This window comes from Cervus elaphus, chromosome 5, assembly GCF_910594005.1.
Source record: "Cervus elaphus chromosome 5, mCerEla1.1, whole genome shotgun sequence".
Classification (NCBI taxonomy): Eukaryota; Metazoa; Chordata; class Mammalia; order Artiodactyla; family Cervidae; genus Cervus; species Cervus elaphus.
In genome coordinates, this window is record NC_057819.1 from 98,741,615 (window position 1) to 98,758,674 (window position 17,060).

The window sequence follows — 17,060 nt, forward strand, 5'->3', positions numbered from 1 at the left end:
GAAAGTCTGAAATGTTTTAATATTAAATAAGTTATAAATAAAAGGTATGTATTTACAAGGCCACTTTTCAAGATGGGACTTTCTTCCAACCCAGTAGATTGTGCATCAAGACTGGGACTGACTCTAGAGGATCACAGCCCAAGTATCACAAGCCTGGATTTAAATAGAAAAAAGTTAGAGTTATTCCAGTCACGAAGATACTCTCAGCATATGGTTAAAAGTCATCGATAGCAATGACACTTAAGCTGCTCCTTCCACGACCTGGGTGGCCTCTTTCCTTCCCCCCTTCAGGAGATGGTTGGCCTTTTAACTGAAATGACATCACTTTTCTATGCACCTAAGTTCCTCTCTTCTACCAGGGTGGGAATAAAACCAACCGCTGACCCACTCCCAACTACTGGCTCCCGTGGGAGGCTTACCAGACAGCTCATGAGAAGACTCGACCTCTCCTCTGTCCCCTCAGTGACTGAAAATTCTGGCGTGTGGGGACAATGTGCACTGTGCTCGTTCACACTGTCTTCTAAACAGGCGCGAAGCTTTTGCTCTGTCACCTCCGGAGACTAAAAAATAGACAAGTTACACTACAACCTAATCTTACTAGCCTCACAGTCAACAGGCTGAAAACCTGCGGCTCCTCACACCAATCCACAGCTGGCTCCCCATGATGGCTTGATTCCTTGGACCCTTAAAAACGCTATAACTGTGCTAAGAGGTTCTCTTTAAATGTCCATCTAGCCGCCTCTCCAAATGAACCAGTGCTCTTCCGCTCCTGCTGGAAAACACTTAACTGCTGCTCTTCGCACCAGGAGCACTCAGCTGGAAGGTTGGAACCTCCCTGTGTTTCTGCCTCTACCAGCCAAGTGTGTGCTTACCCAGAACCAGCAAGGTCTGCTACTGAACTTGCTACTGTAACTGAGTGATTTAATTACATACTCTGTAAACCAATGAAATAAGAAAACAAAGTTTTGTTTTTGTGATAGTAAATGGAATGTTTAGGAAACAAAAAAGATGCTTTAAAAAAAAAAAAAAAAAGCTGTTGAATTAGGTAAAAGTAAAAGATGGGGAGGAAAAATCCTGAAGTGTATACAGCTTCTTGATGCACTTTATAGAAACAACTGGAAACACAAGACTTTAAGAGAATTTTATGAAAAACCACCTCAGCTCTCCAGTCAACAGTCTCGCTCAAGGACTGGCAAGTAAACATGTATGTTTGAAACTTACAAAGTATAAAGTATGTCATTTGTATAATTCACTTCAATCAACTGGCAAACTTCTGGTCAACAACATGTCAAATAAGAGGCCTCCTATACTTGAAGATTACTGACACTTAAATTCTGAATGCAGCTTTGTCTTCAGATGTGGACAGTTTTTATGGTAGATCAGATCCAAGAGTTTCCAGTTCTAAACCGGGCTGTCTTCACAGAGGCAAGTGCCTCACAAATGGCTTGGGAGGAGCCTGCCAATTCCATGGTGTCTCGTATTGCCACTGTGACCAATTTCAAGCTACCAGTGGGTGAACTGGACGTGAGGCTGGGACAAGCTGTGCATACCATTGCAGTTACTTAAGAAAGTAGGTACACGTGGGAAGAGGTAATGCAAGACCTGTGTGAGGAACACTCACATGAGAAGGGATGTACAGGCCACACTGACACACGACCAGTCCACTTGCTATCCTCAGGTTGTACCTGGAAGCAGAAGGGAGACCAGAGCGTTACAGCTGGCAGACCCGTATCCCCCCACCTTCTCAGAGCAGATTTGGGGGGAGTTCCACTCACCTTGGAGTGGGGGGTGGGAACGAACAGTGCTGAAAAGGTTGTGAAAACTCTTACTTTGTACACACGGGACAGATGAGGGAGTTTGCTTCCCACTCAGCGAGCATGACACTGAGACACTCTTCATCAAACTGCAAGCTCTTCTCGTACTCGCTGATGATGCCCTGTTCTGCAAGGCAAAGCAGAGCTGGAGTGTCACTGCGTCACCTGGGGCGCCCTGTCCCGCGTGCTCTAGATTCATTTCCAAAGGCTCCATCCACACGAGAGAAAAATGAGGGTAAAACCACACTACAATCGCTAGATATTCACTGCTCTGTCAGGCCTCATCTTATTGGATCCTTCCCCTCCTGTCTGCCCTCTTCCTTTTGAAGTGATGAGGCCACAGGAGTGGAACTGAAAAAGTGTCAGGCAGCTGAAGAAAGCTGACAAAGACACGTATTTCTGATGCCAGGCCCACCTGGATAAGTCTAAGGTGATCTGTTCACCAGTGTCCCCAGACTCAGTCTATGTTGTTCAGAATGTGTGTGTTCATCCACTCAGCAGATATGTAAAAAGGCCTAGTACTTGGGAGGCCTAGGGTAAATAAAAAGATGAAAAAGGCTGGTCCCTGCTTTTGATGAGCTCACCATCTAGACTTCAGAGTAGGGCTCAGCAGACCACAGGCCATATCCTGCCCACCTTCCATTTTTAAAGTAAAGTTGTAATGGAACAGCCATTCTCATTTGGTTGATGAATGGGCTGTGATGGTTCTCCCACTACAACAGCAGAACTGAGTAGTAGCAACAGACTAAACATTCACAATCTGGCTCCTAAGGGAGAGTCTGCCAACCCCAATTCCAGAGGGTTGCTCATGACTGAGGATGGCAGAACATAGCAAATTCTTATCACTTCAGATTTTTCAATTAAATACACCCCAAAAGAAACATTTAGTGAGTCCTTTCACCACCGAGATAGGTTTTGCAGGTGAGAGTAAAGAGAAAATGAATAAAAAAAAAAAAAAAGGAATCTACAGTTTTAACTGGAGTCAACACAGCAATCATAACTAACATTCACATAGCACTTATTATGTGTCAAATGCTATGTTAAGTCCTTTACATATATATTAATCTTCACTGTTCGTCTTATTTTAAAGATGAAGAAACTGAGGCACAAGGAGATTAAGTGTTTTGCCCAGCACCACACGAGTTAAAGTGGTAAAGCTGAGAAGTGAATTTTAGCCATCTGGGCCAAGAGTTCATGCTCTTGCATCCTCAAGATAATAGCGATTGTTTATTGAAAGCTTTCTTATATGGCAGGCACTGCTCTAAGTCTTCAACACATGTTATTTAAGCCTACAAATAAACTACAGAGGCAGTCTGTTTATCTCTGTTTAACAGATGACAAAAACTGAGCCTCATCAAGACAGGCCTGTGTGAAATAAATGTCTTAGTTATATGAGGTACTAAATTAGGCACTCTGTGGCTCTCTGATGCTACAGGAATGGAAGGCTCACAAGACCCTGGAGAGTCAGTAAAGAACAGATGGGATAGAAGGTACTGAAACTAGGTAGCACAAGAGATCTGATCATGCACTGTCCTGTAAGGGGACAAGGTTACTATTAATCTACTAACAGAGAAGTACTGTTGGGTTGAACAGACACAGGAACTGGATTCACAAAATTGATTTTACTTTCCAACTCCACCACCAGCTATGCAGCCTGTAAGACACCACTGTCTCCTCATACTACCTCATATGGGCATCATAAGGACAGAACAGTAGAAGGAGAGGTCTGAGCACAAGGCCTGGCAACTGAAGACTCTTTTGTTACTGGGACAGCCAAGTACAGCCAAGACTTTAGAGTAAGAACATGAGACCCCTGAACACTCGACTGAAGGTGGAAACAAAGGAGTTAAAAACATTCTGTTTAGAAATGAGGTCAGCATTAGAGCAGTTAGAGGTACAGGCAGGAAGAACTATTCCTAGACATCACCTTGATCAATCAGCTCCTGTTGGATTTCCTCCAGCACAGCCAGGTCCATCGGCTCCTCCAACTGCAAGAGAAAGTGGGTTCATCAGAGGTTTGAAGTTACAATCAACTGACAAGACCCACATGATTCACACTTGGAGACTGGCTGGAAGAACCCAGACTCAACTGAAGAAAACCCAATCCTGTAGAATGTGCTGACAATGCAGTAACATGGCCATGCTGAGAAAGCATCCACAAATGATTCACCCAGCCAGTGACAAAACAATGGCGCCAAAGCTGAGGGAGGCAGTGTAGGGTAGCAGCTAAGTGTATGGTTCTGCCAGAAAGCTGTGTGACCACTAGAAAGTTTCTAATCACCATCAGCCTCATTTTGGGCCTCTGTAACATGGACATAAAACCTACCCGAGAGGGTTACTGTAAACACTAACTGTGATTATGTAACTCAGACACACAGCAGGCACCAAATCATGCCTGTTTATTAGAGAGAGCCTTGATGTTTTCAGAGCAGTTTCCCACATGTTTCTTATACTGTCCTCACAGTACTGACAACATTATCAATTTTACAAATGTGAAAACTAAAGCTCAAAGAGGCAGAATTAAGAGGCAATAGCAAAACCAGGTGGAAAAGACAATGGCACCCCACTCCAACACTCTTGCCTGGAAAATCCCATGGATGGAGGAGCCTGGTAGGCTGTGGTCCACGGGGTCGCTAAGAGTCGGACACGACTGAGCAACTTCACTTTCACTTTTCACTTTCACACATTGGAGAAGGAAATGGCAACCCACTCCTGTGTTCTTGCCTGGAGAATCCCAGGGATGGGGGAGCCTGGTGGGCTGCCGTCTATAGGATCACATGGAGTCGGACACGACAGAAGTGACTTAGCAGCAGCACCAAAACCAGGATCAGAATTCCAGAACTACTGAGACTTCCCTGGTGGTCCAGTGTCTAAGACTCTGTGCTCCCAACACAGGGGGCCCAGGTTCCATCCCTGATCAGGGAACTAGATCCCACATGCTGCACCTAAAAGACACCTCATGCTGTAAGAAAGACTGAAGATCCCGTGTGCTGCAGCTAAGACCCAGCACAGCCAAATAAATATTAAAAAAAAAAAAAAAAAAAGGAATTCCAGAACTACTGACTTCCAATCCAGTGCTTTTCTTGATACATGGTAAATGGTTTCCTATCCATACCCAGTTCCCACCCCTGGCTGAGATTAGAATCAGAAAGTTCCTGGAGACCTTTTTTAAAAAGAGAGATCACTAGCTCAGGCCTACTGAATCAAAAGTTCCAAGGGTGAAGCCAAGGAGTGAAATTTCTCTCTGTTGAGTTTTGTAAGTGATTATGATGCAAAGAACTGACTCATTGGAAAAGATCCTGGTGCTGGGAAAGATTGAAGGCAGGAGGAGAAGGGGAAGACAGAGGATGAGATGGTTGGATGGCATCACCGACTCAATGGACATGAGTCTGAGCAAGCTCCAGGTGTTGGTGATGGCCAGGGAAGCCTGGTGTGCTGCAGTCCATGGGGTCGCAAAGAGTCAGACACAACTGAACAACTGAACTGAACTGATAATGCAATGATGCAGCAGGCCGAAAGTCTAGAATTTATGAACCATCAATTGATCTAGAAGAGTCTAACGTTAAAGGTAGAAGAACTTGGGTCAGAGGCCATTAGAGTCCTGATTTGGGGCTGGAGGGTGAGTGGGTTTAGAGAAGTTGGGGAGACAGGAAGAGAGAGGACACTGCCACTCTTGGTGCTAAAGGAACATATCCCAGCCTGACCTGAGCCCAGGCCTGTGGCCAGCTCTCCGCCGACCGCAAAGCATTCCACTCTTCTTCCATCACCTCCTGCACTAGAAGGGTGTTCTGAGCGCCTCCTGACATACTGCCTCCAGCCTGGCGGTATTTGTTCAGGAGCCTGTCCCGGCTGTTTCTCATTCTCTCCAGGCATCCCTTGGAAAGAGGAGAAAGATGAGAGAGGGGAAAAAAAATAACCTTCAGATTAGTTGTTAAAACACTAAAGGAAATTTATAGACATGCAATTTAAACTCTAACTCTAAATATTGTTATTTTGGCACTTTCCTCTCCAGTCCTTACCCACATGTCAATGGGTGCAATTACAATGCTTGGGTCATGTACTTCCAGATCAACACACTTCGCAGTCTATCTTCAATACCAGCTTTCCGAACGGTTGGTGATATTAGCGCAGCATCCACTGTGCTATCAAGACAGTTAGGCTGCTTCCAAATTTTTGCTACTCTAGATATGGCTCTGGTAGTCACCTTCCTAATCAGTTACTCAGCTTCAGGCGATCTTTTCCCCTAGCGGCCACATGGCAATGCCTGGAGACATTTTTGGTTGTCACAGCTCTAGTTATAGGGCCAGGGAAGTTGTTAAACACTGTACAATCCCAGAACTGCCCCCCACTCCACAATGAAGAACTATCTTCTTCAAACTGTGGACAGTCAAGGTTGAGAAATCCTGCTGTCAACAGTCATTTCTAGCATCAGATTATTTTCCTGGGATAGATCCACTACTTTAAATTCCAGGAGACAGGCCACAGTATTTACAGGAACGAGACTGAGTTCAGGATAGGTCAGGGCTGACTGTAAGCTACAATTCTGCTAGATTTAGTAACAGAGGCACAGAAGAAACCGTTTGGAATGGAATGAGAAATCATTTCCGGAATAAAAAATACTATCTAATTATTCTATTCCCCTTTGGAATAGACATAACGCCTCTCTAGATTGCGCTGAGTATACAAGGTGCTTCTCTGGTGCCCACCGACCCAACAACAGCGGGTGTAGAGGTGCAGTCACGGCCACATTTCACACTGAAAGCACACGAGTCCCAAACGAAGGCTTCCTGGGACCGGGCCGGTCCAGGCTAGTCCCACACCCAGGGGTCCAGAAGCTCCAGGAAGTCCGGGAGATCCACCTGCACCGACTCCTACTTCACCCGGCCGGGCGGAGGGAAGTTACGGAGAAGAGCGGTTCCTGGGACGAACTAGGGGAGTGGCAACAACCTGGCCAAGGCTTCCCAAATCTCACACTCACCTGCCTGAAAGCCTCTTTCCAAGGCGGCGAGCCCATCAGTTTATACAGCAAGCGGTGCCGAGACCCCGGCCTCTCTGCCATCTCGTTTTCCCGGGAGTAGTCGCCAGAAAGCCCCGCCTCCAGCGGGGCACAGAATCCTGGGAGTTGTAGTTCTTGGGTTCCGACCGCGCCAGGTCCCGAGGAATTCTGGGAAACGTTTTCTTTTCGGTGGGTCCCACACGGAGACGGATTTGGGCAACCCCAGGATGGGGGGTTGAAGTAGTGACATTTGTGAAGTCTATCCAACCTAGATTGAAGGAGGTAAGTCTTGAAGGAAGATTTTATTTTTTGAGGGAAGTTTTTAGATGTCTAGCTTTATCCAGGCGGAGATGTCCGATAAACAACGAGATACGCAGATCTCAGTTTTCACCCACACCCTTCCCGCCCCGTACTAGACTTCCCGTAACGCCGACGCTTCAATTCAGGTTCTGGCCTGTTGTCTTTCTCCTCCCGCCCCTTTCGTTCAGAATAGGCTTGACTGGTGATTGGCTTTCCTTTGGCGATGACGCTATCTGATGGGCTGCTCTCACCTTTGCCCCGCCCCTTATCCTGTCTCGTGCTTCCGGTCTGCCTGATCGATGATTGGCCGAAGCAGTGGAGGCTGGAAACGGATTGGCTGCGCTCAGCGGCGAGGCCGCAGAGAGCTGTGGGCTCAAGATGGCGGGCGCCGAAGGAGGCCCGGGCGACGGTGAGCTGTGGCAGACCTGGCTGCCCAACCACGCCGTGTTCTTGCGGCTCCGAGAGGGACTGAAAAACCAGAGCTCAGCCGAAACTAAGAAGCCGGCTTCATCATTGCCTTCGTCGCCGCCGCTGCCTCCTCAGTTGTTGACGAGAAACCTGGTCTTAGGCCTAGGCGGAGAACTCTTTCTGTGGGACCCAGAAGACAGCTCCTTCCTAGTCGTGCGCCTTCGGGGCCCCAGCGGCGTTGGTGAGGAGCCTTCCCTCTCCCAGTACCAGGTACGGCCAGGCCGAATTGGGAAACGACCCTTAGCTAGCGTTTTCGTCCCCTTCGCATCCTGGCTATTTTTTGTCCGCTGGGTGGGAGGGGTGCTATGCGAGCATGAGCAGACGTCTTTTTGGGGGGTGCCCAGCAGCGAGTGGAGAAGTCTCTTATTTTCATTCGCTCTACCACGGCCGCGGAGCTTTTGGAAGCCTCTCTTCCCGTATTTCATTCCTTCCACAAATGTTCATTGATTCTGACATCGCGCTGGACACTGTTAAAGGAATTTATGCGCTCAAGGCGCTTAAGTTGTCTGGGTCTGAGAGGAAGGAAAGGAGTGTGGAGTCACAGTGAAGTATCAGTGGTACGAGTGCTCTGAGAAAAACAGCGGGGGATACGGGACTTGAGAGCGTGGGTGCATTCGCTGTTTTTAGGAGGTGGATCCTGAGAAACCGGTGTCACGGCGTCACTGCATAAAATGAGAGGGACAATCCTGACTTTCTCTTGGGGTGGTTGTGAGCCTCAAGTCAGGTCGTCGATTCCAAAGCACCAGATTTCCTGCCTGACATGGAGGCGGAATCCTCTGGAAATTAGGCCATCCCCAAAGTTGAAAGGGATGTTGGCTTGTCTTGGAGAAACCAGCAGCATGTGAAAGTCGGTGTAATCAGAGAGTGTTAGACTTCTTGTGATTAAACGTTGCTTTATGGAAGCAACGTTACAAGCAAGTTTACTTGTAACAACAAGCCAATTCTTGTCATTTAAAGATTACAAAATAAGAAAACTTGGCACCCATTCTAACCTATGGCAGCTGTTGTGTGCTGGTTGAACCTTGTCGATGAGAAATTATTTGAATAGAGTGCTAGCAACGTTTCTGCAGTTTTGAAAACAGGTCACGAGCTTACTGTCTACTCAATTTAAAATTTCAGTTTTTTTTAATAGGCTTTATTTATTTATTTTTATTTTTGGTTGTGCTGGGTTTTCATTGCTGTCTGTGCTTTCTCTAGTTGCAGAGAGTGGGGGCTGCTGCTTATTTCCGTGGCTTCACTTGTTGTGGAGCAGGGGCTCTAGGGCACCTGGGCTTCAGCAGTTCTGGTGCACAGGCTTAGTTTCTACAAGGCGTATGGAATCTTCCCCAGCCAGGGAAGGAATCCGTGTCCCCTGCCTTGGCAGGCGGATTCTTAACCACTGTACCCACTAGGGAAGTCCTAAAAGTTAAGAGTAATTATTAGATGTTCAGCACACAGTACAATAGCGCTCTATATCTCTGTGCAAAATTTAGCACAGTCTTGATTAAATTATTTTTATTTGTTAATTCATTGCCTGAATTCTTTTCTGGATTACAAGCACCAGGGCAGGGCTGTCTGCCTTACTTAGTTTTGTATTCCCAGTACTTCTGTGTGCCTGGAACATATGAACTCTCACTGTCTGAGTGACCTTCAATCCTCAGAAATCTAAAAACTCGAAGGAGGCGGCAGCTTAGCATGAGTCGCAACTTTAAAGGAAATAAAAACATGAATAGTACCTTTAAAAACCAAATTAAAAAAAAAAAAAAACCCTCAAAAAAAAAAAACAGATCAAAGGCATGAATAGTGACTTTAAAAACCAAACCAAATCAAACCAAAAAACCCCCCAAACAAAAAACACCTGAATACTGTGATTATCACAGGTAACCTAAAGTGATGAGATTGTTCTGCCAAAGAAAGGTGGCCTTTGATTTGAGATAGATTTTTAGAATCATGTAGAAGATTGAGAAGATGGTGGAAAGAAGGAACGAACCATTGACGGGAGAAAAAGCAATTTGATTAGAATCAGCAAAGGGCAGCTAAAAGCAAAAGCAATCCCCCCCCCCCAAAAAAAAAACAACTCAAACAAAAAACAAAGCCCAGACTTACATCAGTAACAATTAACTGGAATCACATTATATATAACAGTCTTGTCTAATACGATTTTGGCAGACAGTGATTCTCTGTACACCAGGATAAGGAATACATTGGTAATCTCTTGGTTTATTACTGAAAGTGGATAGAAAAGAAAAAGGGAATTTGAGATACTCATGAGAGAAGAAATAGGAAGAAATGCAATTTTTTTTGGAAGGCGTATAATGCCAAGACAGACAACTTAACAGAACCTTCCTGAAAATGTCTCTGTTCCATAACTAAATCTGCTTAGGCAAAGCAGCATTTTACTTGCTGCAGAAGTTCTTGAAGCTGCTATCTTATTGTACTATTTATAACATAGTAATTATTTACTAATACTTCTGAGTTCTTAACTGGCTAGTCAACTAAAACATATACTGAGAGTTAGCAACACGCCACATACTTTGCCAAGGATAACAAGAAAGACACAGAGCTTAGGTAATTCACAGTTGTGTGGGATGAGCAATTAAAAGGATAATTGGAATGCAGGGTGATAAGGATTACAGTAGAATTATTTAGGGTGTGCTATAGGAGGACAGAAAAGATGCGCTGGTTCCTGGCCAGAAAATCAGAGATATTTTTTGGGAGGAAAGTACATAGAAACTGAGTCTCCAAGAATGTGTCAGCCAGCTAAAAAGAGAAAATGAGGGCATTGCAGGAAGGATAGTTGTACAGAAATACATGGTGATTTCCCAGAAATCAGGTTAATCTGGAGTATAAAGTACAAGTGGGGAATGGTGGAAAATTGAGGCTAAAGTGGTAGTCTGGAGTTTGATCATAAAAAGGCAAATTTTATGTAGTATTTTTACCAAAGTAGGGAAATCTGATGCATTTTATATAATATTCCAAAGTAAGCAGTTAAAAAAATATTTCATCAGTTAATGGCTGAAGTGTTAGTACTTATCTAGAATGCTTCTTTATCCTACATTAATAGAAAACTAAAGCAGTACTACACTTTCGAGTAACTACCATATATATTTACATTCAAGTGAACTATTTTGACCAATTTGCTTTAATTTTCAGAGATTGCTTTGCATAAATCCACCCCTGTTTGAAATCTATCAAGTCTTGTTAAGCCCAACACAACATCATGTAGCACTTATAGGAATAAAAGGTCTTATGATATTAGAATTACCTAAAAGATGGGGAAAGAATTCTGAATTTGAAGGTGGAAAATCAACAGTGAATTGTAGGTAAGTTGCATTTCCATTGAGTGTTTATCTGTATAATTTGTAATACATGCAGAAAATTCCTTAAAATCAGTGGTTCTCAAGGTGTGTTTACTCTGCTACTATTGAAACATCAGTGTACTGTAGGTAGTCTGCACATTGGCCTCTTGTGATAATGACTTTTATAGTATATATGATATATATAGTATATATATTTTGCCTAGATTACCACATTGCTGTCTCATTGGAAGTCAGGCTGTTTTATCAAGTAGGTTGAAATAAGATGCTTTAAAAGCAGTTATTGTCTGTGAGCCAAACAGTTTTCTCATAAGTATAACTTAGTTTTGTATTTTTTTCTTTGTCAACATATCTTGAGAAATGAGAGTGTGAAAAATATGAAAAGAATATAAGGTAGAAACATACCTTTAGCTCCACAACCTTTAGGTTGGGCCTCCTTGAAAATGTTTCTTTTCTAAGTCTGTTTCATATCTACAATAGGAGTGACAATAATTGCCTTTGTATTTTCTTTACAAAGGTACTAAAAGGATAAGTTACTCTGTCTGAAATCACTGGTACTCTATAAAATACAGATTAGAAAATATTTGATTCTTTGATACTGGTGGGCAGATGCTTTGATTGCTGTCTCAGCAAGATGTTTGAAAAAGGAATTTAAAGGAAAGAAGAGCAAAAAGTGTTGAGATAGGTTTTCCTTTAGAAAGTTTTGGAAAATTGCTGTCTTTATTTTAGTACCACTCCCGTTGCTGAGAGATTTTTCACCAGTTCAACCTCTCTAACTCTGAAGCATGCTGCCTGGTATCCGAGCGAGATGCTAGATCCCCACATAGTGCTGTTAACGTCAGATAATGTCATAAGGTAAGTCTGTATCTTACAGTTTTGCGAGTGGGAAGATTCTCTTAATTGCCAGTTAACAGCTTGGAAATCTATCTGATGGCTGCTGTAACCTGTTCTCCATCATGGAAGCAGTGTTCAGCTGCCCTAACTTAATTACTGCTGTTCCCTCTCAGCTAGTCTTTCTGCCTCCAGTCTCTCCATTCCCAATCTAACTATTAAAATAATCTCCCTAAAACTGCTTTTACCATGTCACTCTTTTGGAGGTGATATAGCATAGAGAAAAAGAGAATTTAATTGGGAAGTGAGAGATTTGAATTCTTGTCCCAGTGTCACTTCTGTCTTTGGGATGTTAAAAAACAACTTGGGCATCTGTTTCTAATTTGTCAAATGAGCAGGTTTGATTTGATCATTTCTAAAGCTGCTTTCCAGGTTTGCGTTGTTATGATTAAATGCCCTCGTCCTACAGAGATTGATATTACCAGTTAACTTTCTGGATCTGCCTTATGTAAAAAGTTTGTGAGATGACTAGACAAGGTGTATACGGCTAAGAACTGAGGTGCAGTGGTTGGGGAAGGCTGATATAAGGAATTTTGGTAAGGGCAGAGAATATTTCTTCATGTACCAAGGAAACCTTCCTTTTGGGTTGCTTCAGAACAAATGAGGTAGGCTATTTTTGTCAGTAACAGTCAGGTCTTTGGCAAATGGTTGTAATGACTGGTAGGAAAATTCTCAAAAACTGACTGGGTGGAAAGGAAGGAGCAACTTTAGGAAATAAAAAGAGAATTTTAAGTGCTGGCTTTCTTCTCTTTTGATTGCTAGAATTTACTCTTTGCGTGAACCCCAGACACCAACTAAGGTCATTGTACTTTCAGAAGCAGAAGAGGAAAGCCTAATACTCAACAAAGGGTAAGTTTTTATTTCTGTCATTAAATTTTTAAAAATTGGTTTATTGGGATTGTAAGTGCAATTTTAAGATTATAAGATTTTACAAAGGTGACTTTAGCATGGTTTTTGTTAATATGAGAAATAAGAAAAAATATGCAATATGAGTAGGTAATAAGAAGTTACAAATCTGAAATTTACTCTGCTAGCTTGATCTTTTTTCAAGAAAGTTCAAAACTGTGAGTAGCCAAAACTTAGTCCCTGTTGTATCTTGAATAAGAGAATGAATTATAATATTTCAAAGTCACAGAAAAAGTGGAAGGTGAGAGTGTTGGGCTGGAGGCCTGCCGGCTGTTCACTCATTATGGACGAGCAGATTGCTGGACCCCCAGACCAGCACCTAGTACCCCAGAAGCTGGAGTGGACCACAGACTGCCTCCTGCTTCTCATGTGACCCTGTTTTATCTTACGTTTTCTTGCCCACTGCAGAGCAAGTTCCTGCCTACTTTGACCAGTAACAGAATCACCCTTTGAACTTACAAACTCCCTTCCTCTGGCCTCCTGCTCAGTCTTTCTGGTGATTACCACACCCTATCACCCACAGGGTGTGTATGTGGAGTAAAGCCTGTAGTAGTAATATTTCTGGAAGTTCCAACTAGTGCTTTTTCATGTCTTCATAATGGTCATATCTAATAGTCTATTTTTGTTTTTCTGTTTGTTATTCCTTTGAATATTTTACACACAGCTATTCTGTATGTGACAGTTTCAGTTTCTGAAGTCATGGCGAGGCAGGGATCTAAATCTGTTTGTTCTTTCTCCTGTCCTGTAATCACAGTCACTTCCTCCTGTGGTTGCTGATCTCTCATTGTGAACTTGTGTTTACTTGATCTTAATGTTTGGAAATGTCAAGAGCCCAAGCTGGGAGTATGTTCTTCCAGAGAGGAATTTCTTCTGCTTCTGTTAGGAGTCAGAGGTCGCCACTAGCCTGGGACCACATTAATTCTCATTAATGAATGAATGAATGAATTCATTAGTCCCAGAACTGAAAGTTTTCAGTCAGAGGACTTTAATGTCTTATACAGCATTAGCTTCTTAAAGTCCCATCCATCCATCTTCACAATGGGGAAACATCTGCAAATAGGTCCTCTTTTGGTGTTGGCAGAGCGTTTCCATAGTTTCTCAACCTTTGCCAGACTCACTGTCTAGATGAGAGGCTATAGAACAAACGCAGTTGTTAAGAGCTTTGGCTCTGGTGTCAGCACCTGTGTTCCTCTGCCACTTGTCAGTTGTGGCATCTGGCAAGTTATTCAATTTCACTTGGTCTCATTTCCATGACTATATATTCCATGAATGTAAAAACTGGGGACTCCCCTGGTGGCCCAGTGGTTGGGAATCCAACGCACAGTGTAGGGGCTGCAGGTTCAGTCCTTAGTCAGGGAACTAAGATCCCACATGCCATGGAGCATCCGAGCTGGTGCAGCACAACTGCTGAGCCCATGTGCCACAGCTAGAGAGGCTGTGCATTGCAACGAAGGAGTCCACATGCTACAACTAAGACCTGGCACAGGCAAATAAATAAATAACACTTAAAACAAGAATAGTCACCATGTACTTGGATTACTGTACAGAATGAATGAGATCATGCATAGAAAGTGCTTAACATGGCACAGAATAAGTACTCATTAATTGACACCTTCTATCATTTAGAAATATTACTATATTAAGTTCCAGTTAGGTTTGGATAGCTTTAAGTCTTTTTGAAATAACCGATGTGTCTCTTTGTTTCCAGTCATTGTCCTAATTGTTTAGTTTAACTCTGAGGTTGTTCTTTTATTCTGGATTTGGGGATTCCTCATTTCTTGCCTCCTAATACCATATACCTTTCCACGTGATAAAGGAACTAAGATGTGGTACTTATCACACCTTGGAATGATGTTGACTGTCTCAAAAACTATATGAAATTGTGGTTTTATTTTAACCGTATTCATTACTTTTGTATTAAGCTGAATCTTTTTGAAAAACCAATTATATGAAATTTTTTAAATAATAAAATAGCATGTTTTATCATTTATTTTTCCTGATTATAAAGGTAATGTGTATATTTGTAGAAAATCGGGAAAACTATAGAAAAGTATTAAGAAAATTAAATATTTAAAAATTTCCTATAGTGTGATCTTAATATTGCACCAGAGTGCTACTTTTCGATATAAATCAGCTCATTCTCCTTCCCTGCTCTCTATACTTCATTCATTTCCCAGAGAGGCCATGGCCTGAAGGCCTACGGGTCTGCCCCCTTACTGCACACTTCCACCTCAGTCCTCCCACCACCTTGGCTCTGAGCTCTAGCCACTCAGCCTTCTTGCAGTTCCTCACAGCCTCTGTCTCAACTACTCCTCCTTAACTACTGCTCCTCCGCATAACCACAGACTCACTGCCTTACTTCCTTCAAATCTTTGCTCAAATATCACCTTATCAGAGCCTTTCCCAGGTCACCTGAAGTAGCACCTCCATCAGCACCCCCTTCCCCTGCTTTATTTTTCTTAATAACCATCTTTTTCTGATTTTTGTGTTATCTGATTGTGTCTTCTCTGTTGACATCTTTTTCGTTAGAGGGCAGGGCCTTTGTTTAATTCACTGAGGTTTCCCAGAACCTACAGTGCCTGGCACAAAGGAGATACTTAGTAAATATTTGTGAACTGAATGCATCCTACTGCTTAGAAATAACTATGGATGTCTTTATGTGTTTTCTTCCTGTTTCTTTTCTATATTTATGCATGTCTGTATGTGTGTATTTTTACTATTTGTGTGACTCTATCTTTAAACAGTTTATATAGTTCTATAGTCTGCTGCTTTCATTTAACTTTATGACCCTTTTCCAGTATTGTTTAGCATTCTTCATAATCATAACTTTTTGTCTTCTCACTCCATTGAATACAGATTCCACCCCACCTGCTGTTATTGGAAGTTTTGTTTTCATTTTGGTTTTTAACTCCCTTTTCAGAAGGGCCTACACTGCATCTCTGGGAGAGACAGCAGTTGCATTTGACTTTGGGCCATTGTCAGCAGTCCCGAAGCACATATTTGGACAAAAAGGCAAAGAAGAAGTAGCAGCTTACCCTCTGTACATCTTATATGAGAATGGGGAGACTTTTCTTACATACATTAGTCTGTTGCAAAGGTAAGCTGAGGGGGGAACCCACCTGAAATGAAAGTCGAGCTTGTGCTGCAGTATAGATTGTCATGGTTGGATCCGGGGTCCATGTTTATGAGTTTCTGGAAATATTGCAACCTTTCAATGCTGGCTTGCCCATTTTGGAGAGAAAGTTTGTACAGATCATTTGACCTCTTCATATTATTTGGGTACATTCTATAGACTATTCGGATAATTTCTTAAGGCTGGATTTGTGTTCACAAAGTCTAGTCAATCAAAAAGTATTTACAAATGGTCCCCAACTTAGTCAGACTTATGATTTTATGATGGCACAAACAGTTACATTCAGGAGAAACTGTACTTTAAGTTTTTCCTTTTGATTTTTTTCCCGGGCTAGTGATAGTCAATTGATAGCTTCTTGTGATGCTGGGCAGTGAGCGCAGCCCCCAGTCAGCTGCACGATCGCAAAGGTAAACAGCTGACACACTTAGAGCCATTCTGTGTATCACTCAGTACAGTGCTCAAGAAATAGAGATATTTAGCACTTCATTATAAAATAGGCTTCGTGTTAGACGAGTTTGCCTAATTGTAGACTAATGTGAGTGTTCCAAGCACATTTAAGGTGGGCTCAGCTAAGCTATGATGTTTGGTAGATAAGGTGTATTAAATCCTTTTTTGACTTAAAATATTTTCAACTTAACAATGGATTTATTGAAATGTAACTCCACCTTAAGTCAAGGAAGATCTGTATCGTGGATCTTATGTGAACAAGGTACCATGGGGATGGTGAGACATGGTAATCTGGTCTCTTAATGTCCCAGTTGTGGGGAAGAGACGTACATAACCATGGAAAGGTAATGATTTATAGACTATATTCATAAAAGCCCAGAGGAAGGAGAGATCATTCTGACTGAAGAAGTTAAGGAGATTTTCATAGAGAAGGATTGTGTCATATGGAACTTAAGGCTTTAATGCAGGATTAAATGAAGCATCAGTGACCATTTTAGTCAGAAGTACAGCTTGAAGTCAAGTATGAAAATAGGCAAGTGCAAGTGTCGTTCAAGGTCCCAGTGATTAAACACTCGGGACTGCTGCTGCCGCTGCTGCTAAGTCGCTTCAGTCGTGTCTGATTCTGTGCGACCCCATAGACAGCAGTGCACCAGGCTCTGCCGTCCCTGAGATTCTCCAGGCAAGAACACTGGAGTGGGTTGCCATTTCCTTCTCCAATGCATGAAAGTACATTGGGGTGCTATTGCCTTCTCCACACTTGGGACTAGAGCTGAAGATTCAGGTAGGGAGCATTTAGGGATAAACCTGGA

General features: G+C 42.8%; 2 protein-coding genes across 7 annotated transcripts in view; one reads left to right on the forward strand and one right to left on the reverse strand.

The window, feature by feature from the left end:
- RPAIN (RPA interacting protein) lies at positions 1 to 7,245 on the reverse strand. 4 transcript variants are annotated; one of them, XM_043903518.1, is made up of 7 exons: positions 6,793 to 7,245; positions 5,582 to 5,689; positions 3,742 to 3,802; positions 1,830 to 1,941; positions 1,622 to 1,685; positions 420 to 560; positions 1 to 153 (listed from the first exon to the last, which is right to left on the reverse strand). In XM_043903518.1, exons 1-7 carry the CDS (start codon positions 6,871 to 6,873, stop codon positions 124 to 126), a joined length of 597 nt encoding a protein of 198 aa, XP_043759453.1. In that variant the 5' UTR covers positions 6,874 to 7,245; the 3' UTR covers positions 1 to 123. The 4 variants fall into 4 exon arrangements, 2 of the variants coding, with proteins under 2 accessions (XP_043759453.1, XP_043759452.1); XM_043903517.1 differs by having other exon boundaries at positions 5,519 to 5,689; positions 6,793 to 7,229; XR_006341211.1 differs by lacking the exon at positions 1 to 153 and having other exon boundaries at positions 503 to 560; positions 1,776 to 1,941; positions 5,519 to 5,689; positions 6,793 to 7,229.
- The window catches only part of NUP88 (nucleoporin 88), a 22,073-nt gene continuing 12,010 nt past the window's right edge, over positions 6,998 to 17,060 (forward strand). Inside the window, exons 1-6 of one of the 3 annotated variants that reach the window (XM_043903513.1) lie at positions 6,998 to 7,092; positions 7,427 to 7,788; positions 10,711 to 10,880; positions 11,604 to 11,729; positions 12,528 to 12,614; positions 15,592 to 15,768. In XM_043903513.1, the coding sequence (XP_043759448.1) occupies positions 7,489 to 7,788; positions 10,711 to 10,880; positions 11,604 to 11,729; positions 12,528 to 12,614; positions 15,592 to 15,768 (860 nt within the window). In that variant the 5' untranslated portion in view covers positions 6,998 to 7,092; positions 7,427 to 7,488. Of the gene's footprint in view, positions 7,093 to 7,298; positions 7,789 to 10,710; positions 10,881 to 11,603; positions 11,730 to 12,527; positions 12,615 to 15,591; positions 15,769 to 17,060 lie in introns of all 3 variants that reach the window. The other 2 variants (XM_043903514.1, XM_043903512.1) reach the window with 2 other exon arrangements.

Excerpts from the sequence above, each read along its gene's own strand:
- RPAIN (XM_043903517.1), bottom strand. The coding sequence starts at position 6,873 with ATGGCAGAGAGGCCGGGGTCTCGGCACCGCTTGCTGTATAAACTGATG. Across the intron at positions 5,690-6,792 it reads GGAAAGAGGCTTTCAGGCAG|GGATGCCTGGAGAGAATGAG; the intron begins GTGAGTGTGAGA and ends CCTCTTTCCAAG. Across the intron at positions 561-1,621 it reads GCCTGTACATCCCTTCTCAT|TCTCCGGAGGTGACAGAGCA; the intron begins GTGAGTGTTCCT and ends TCTATTTTTTAG.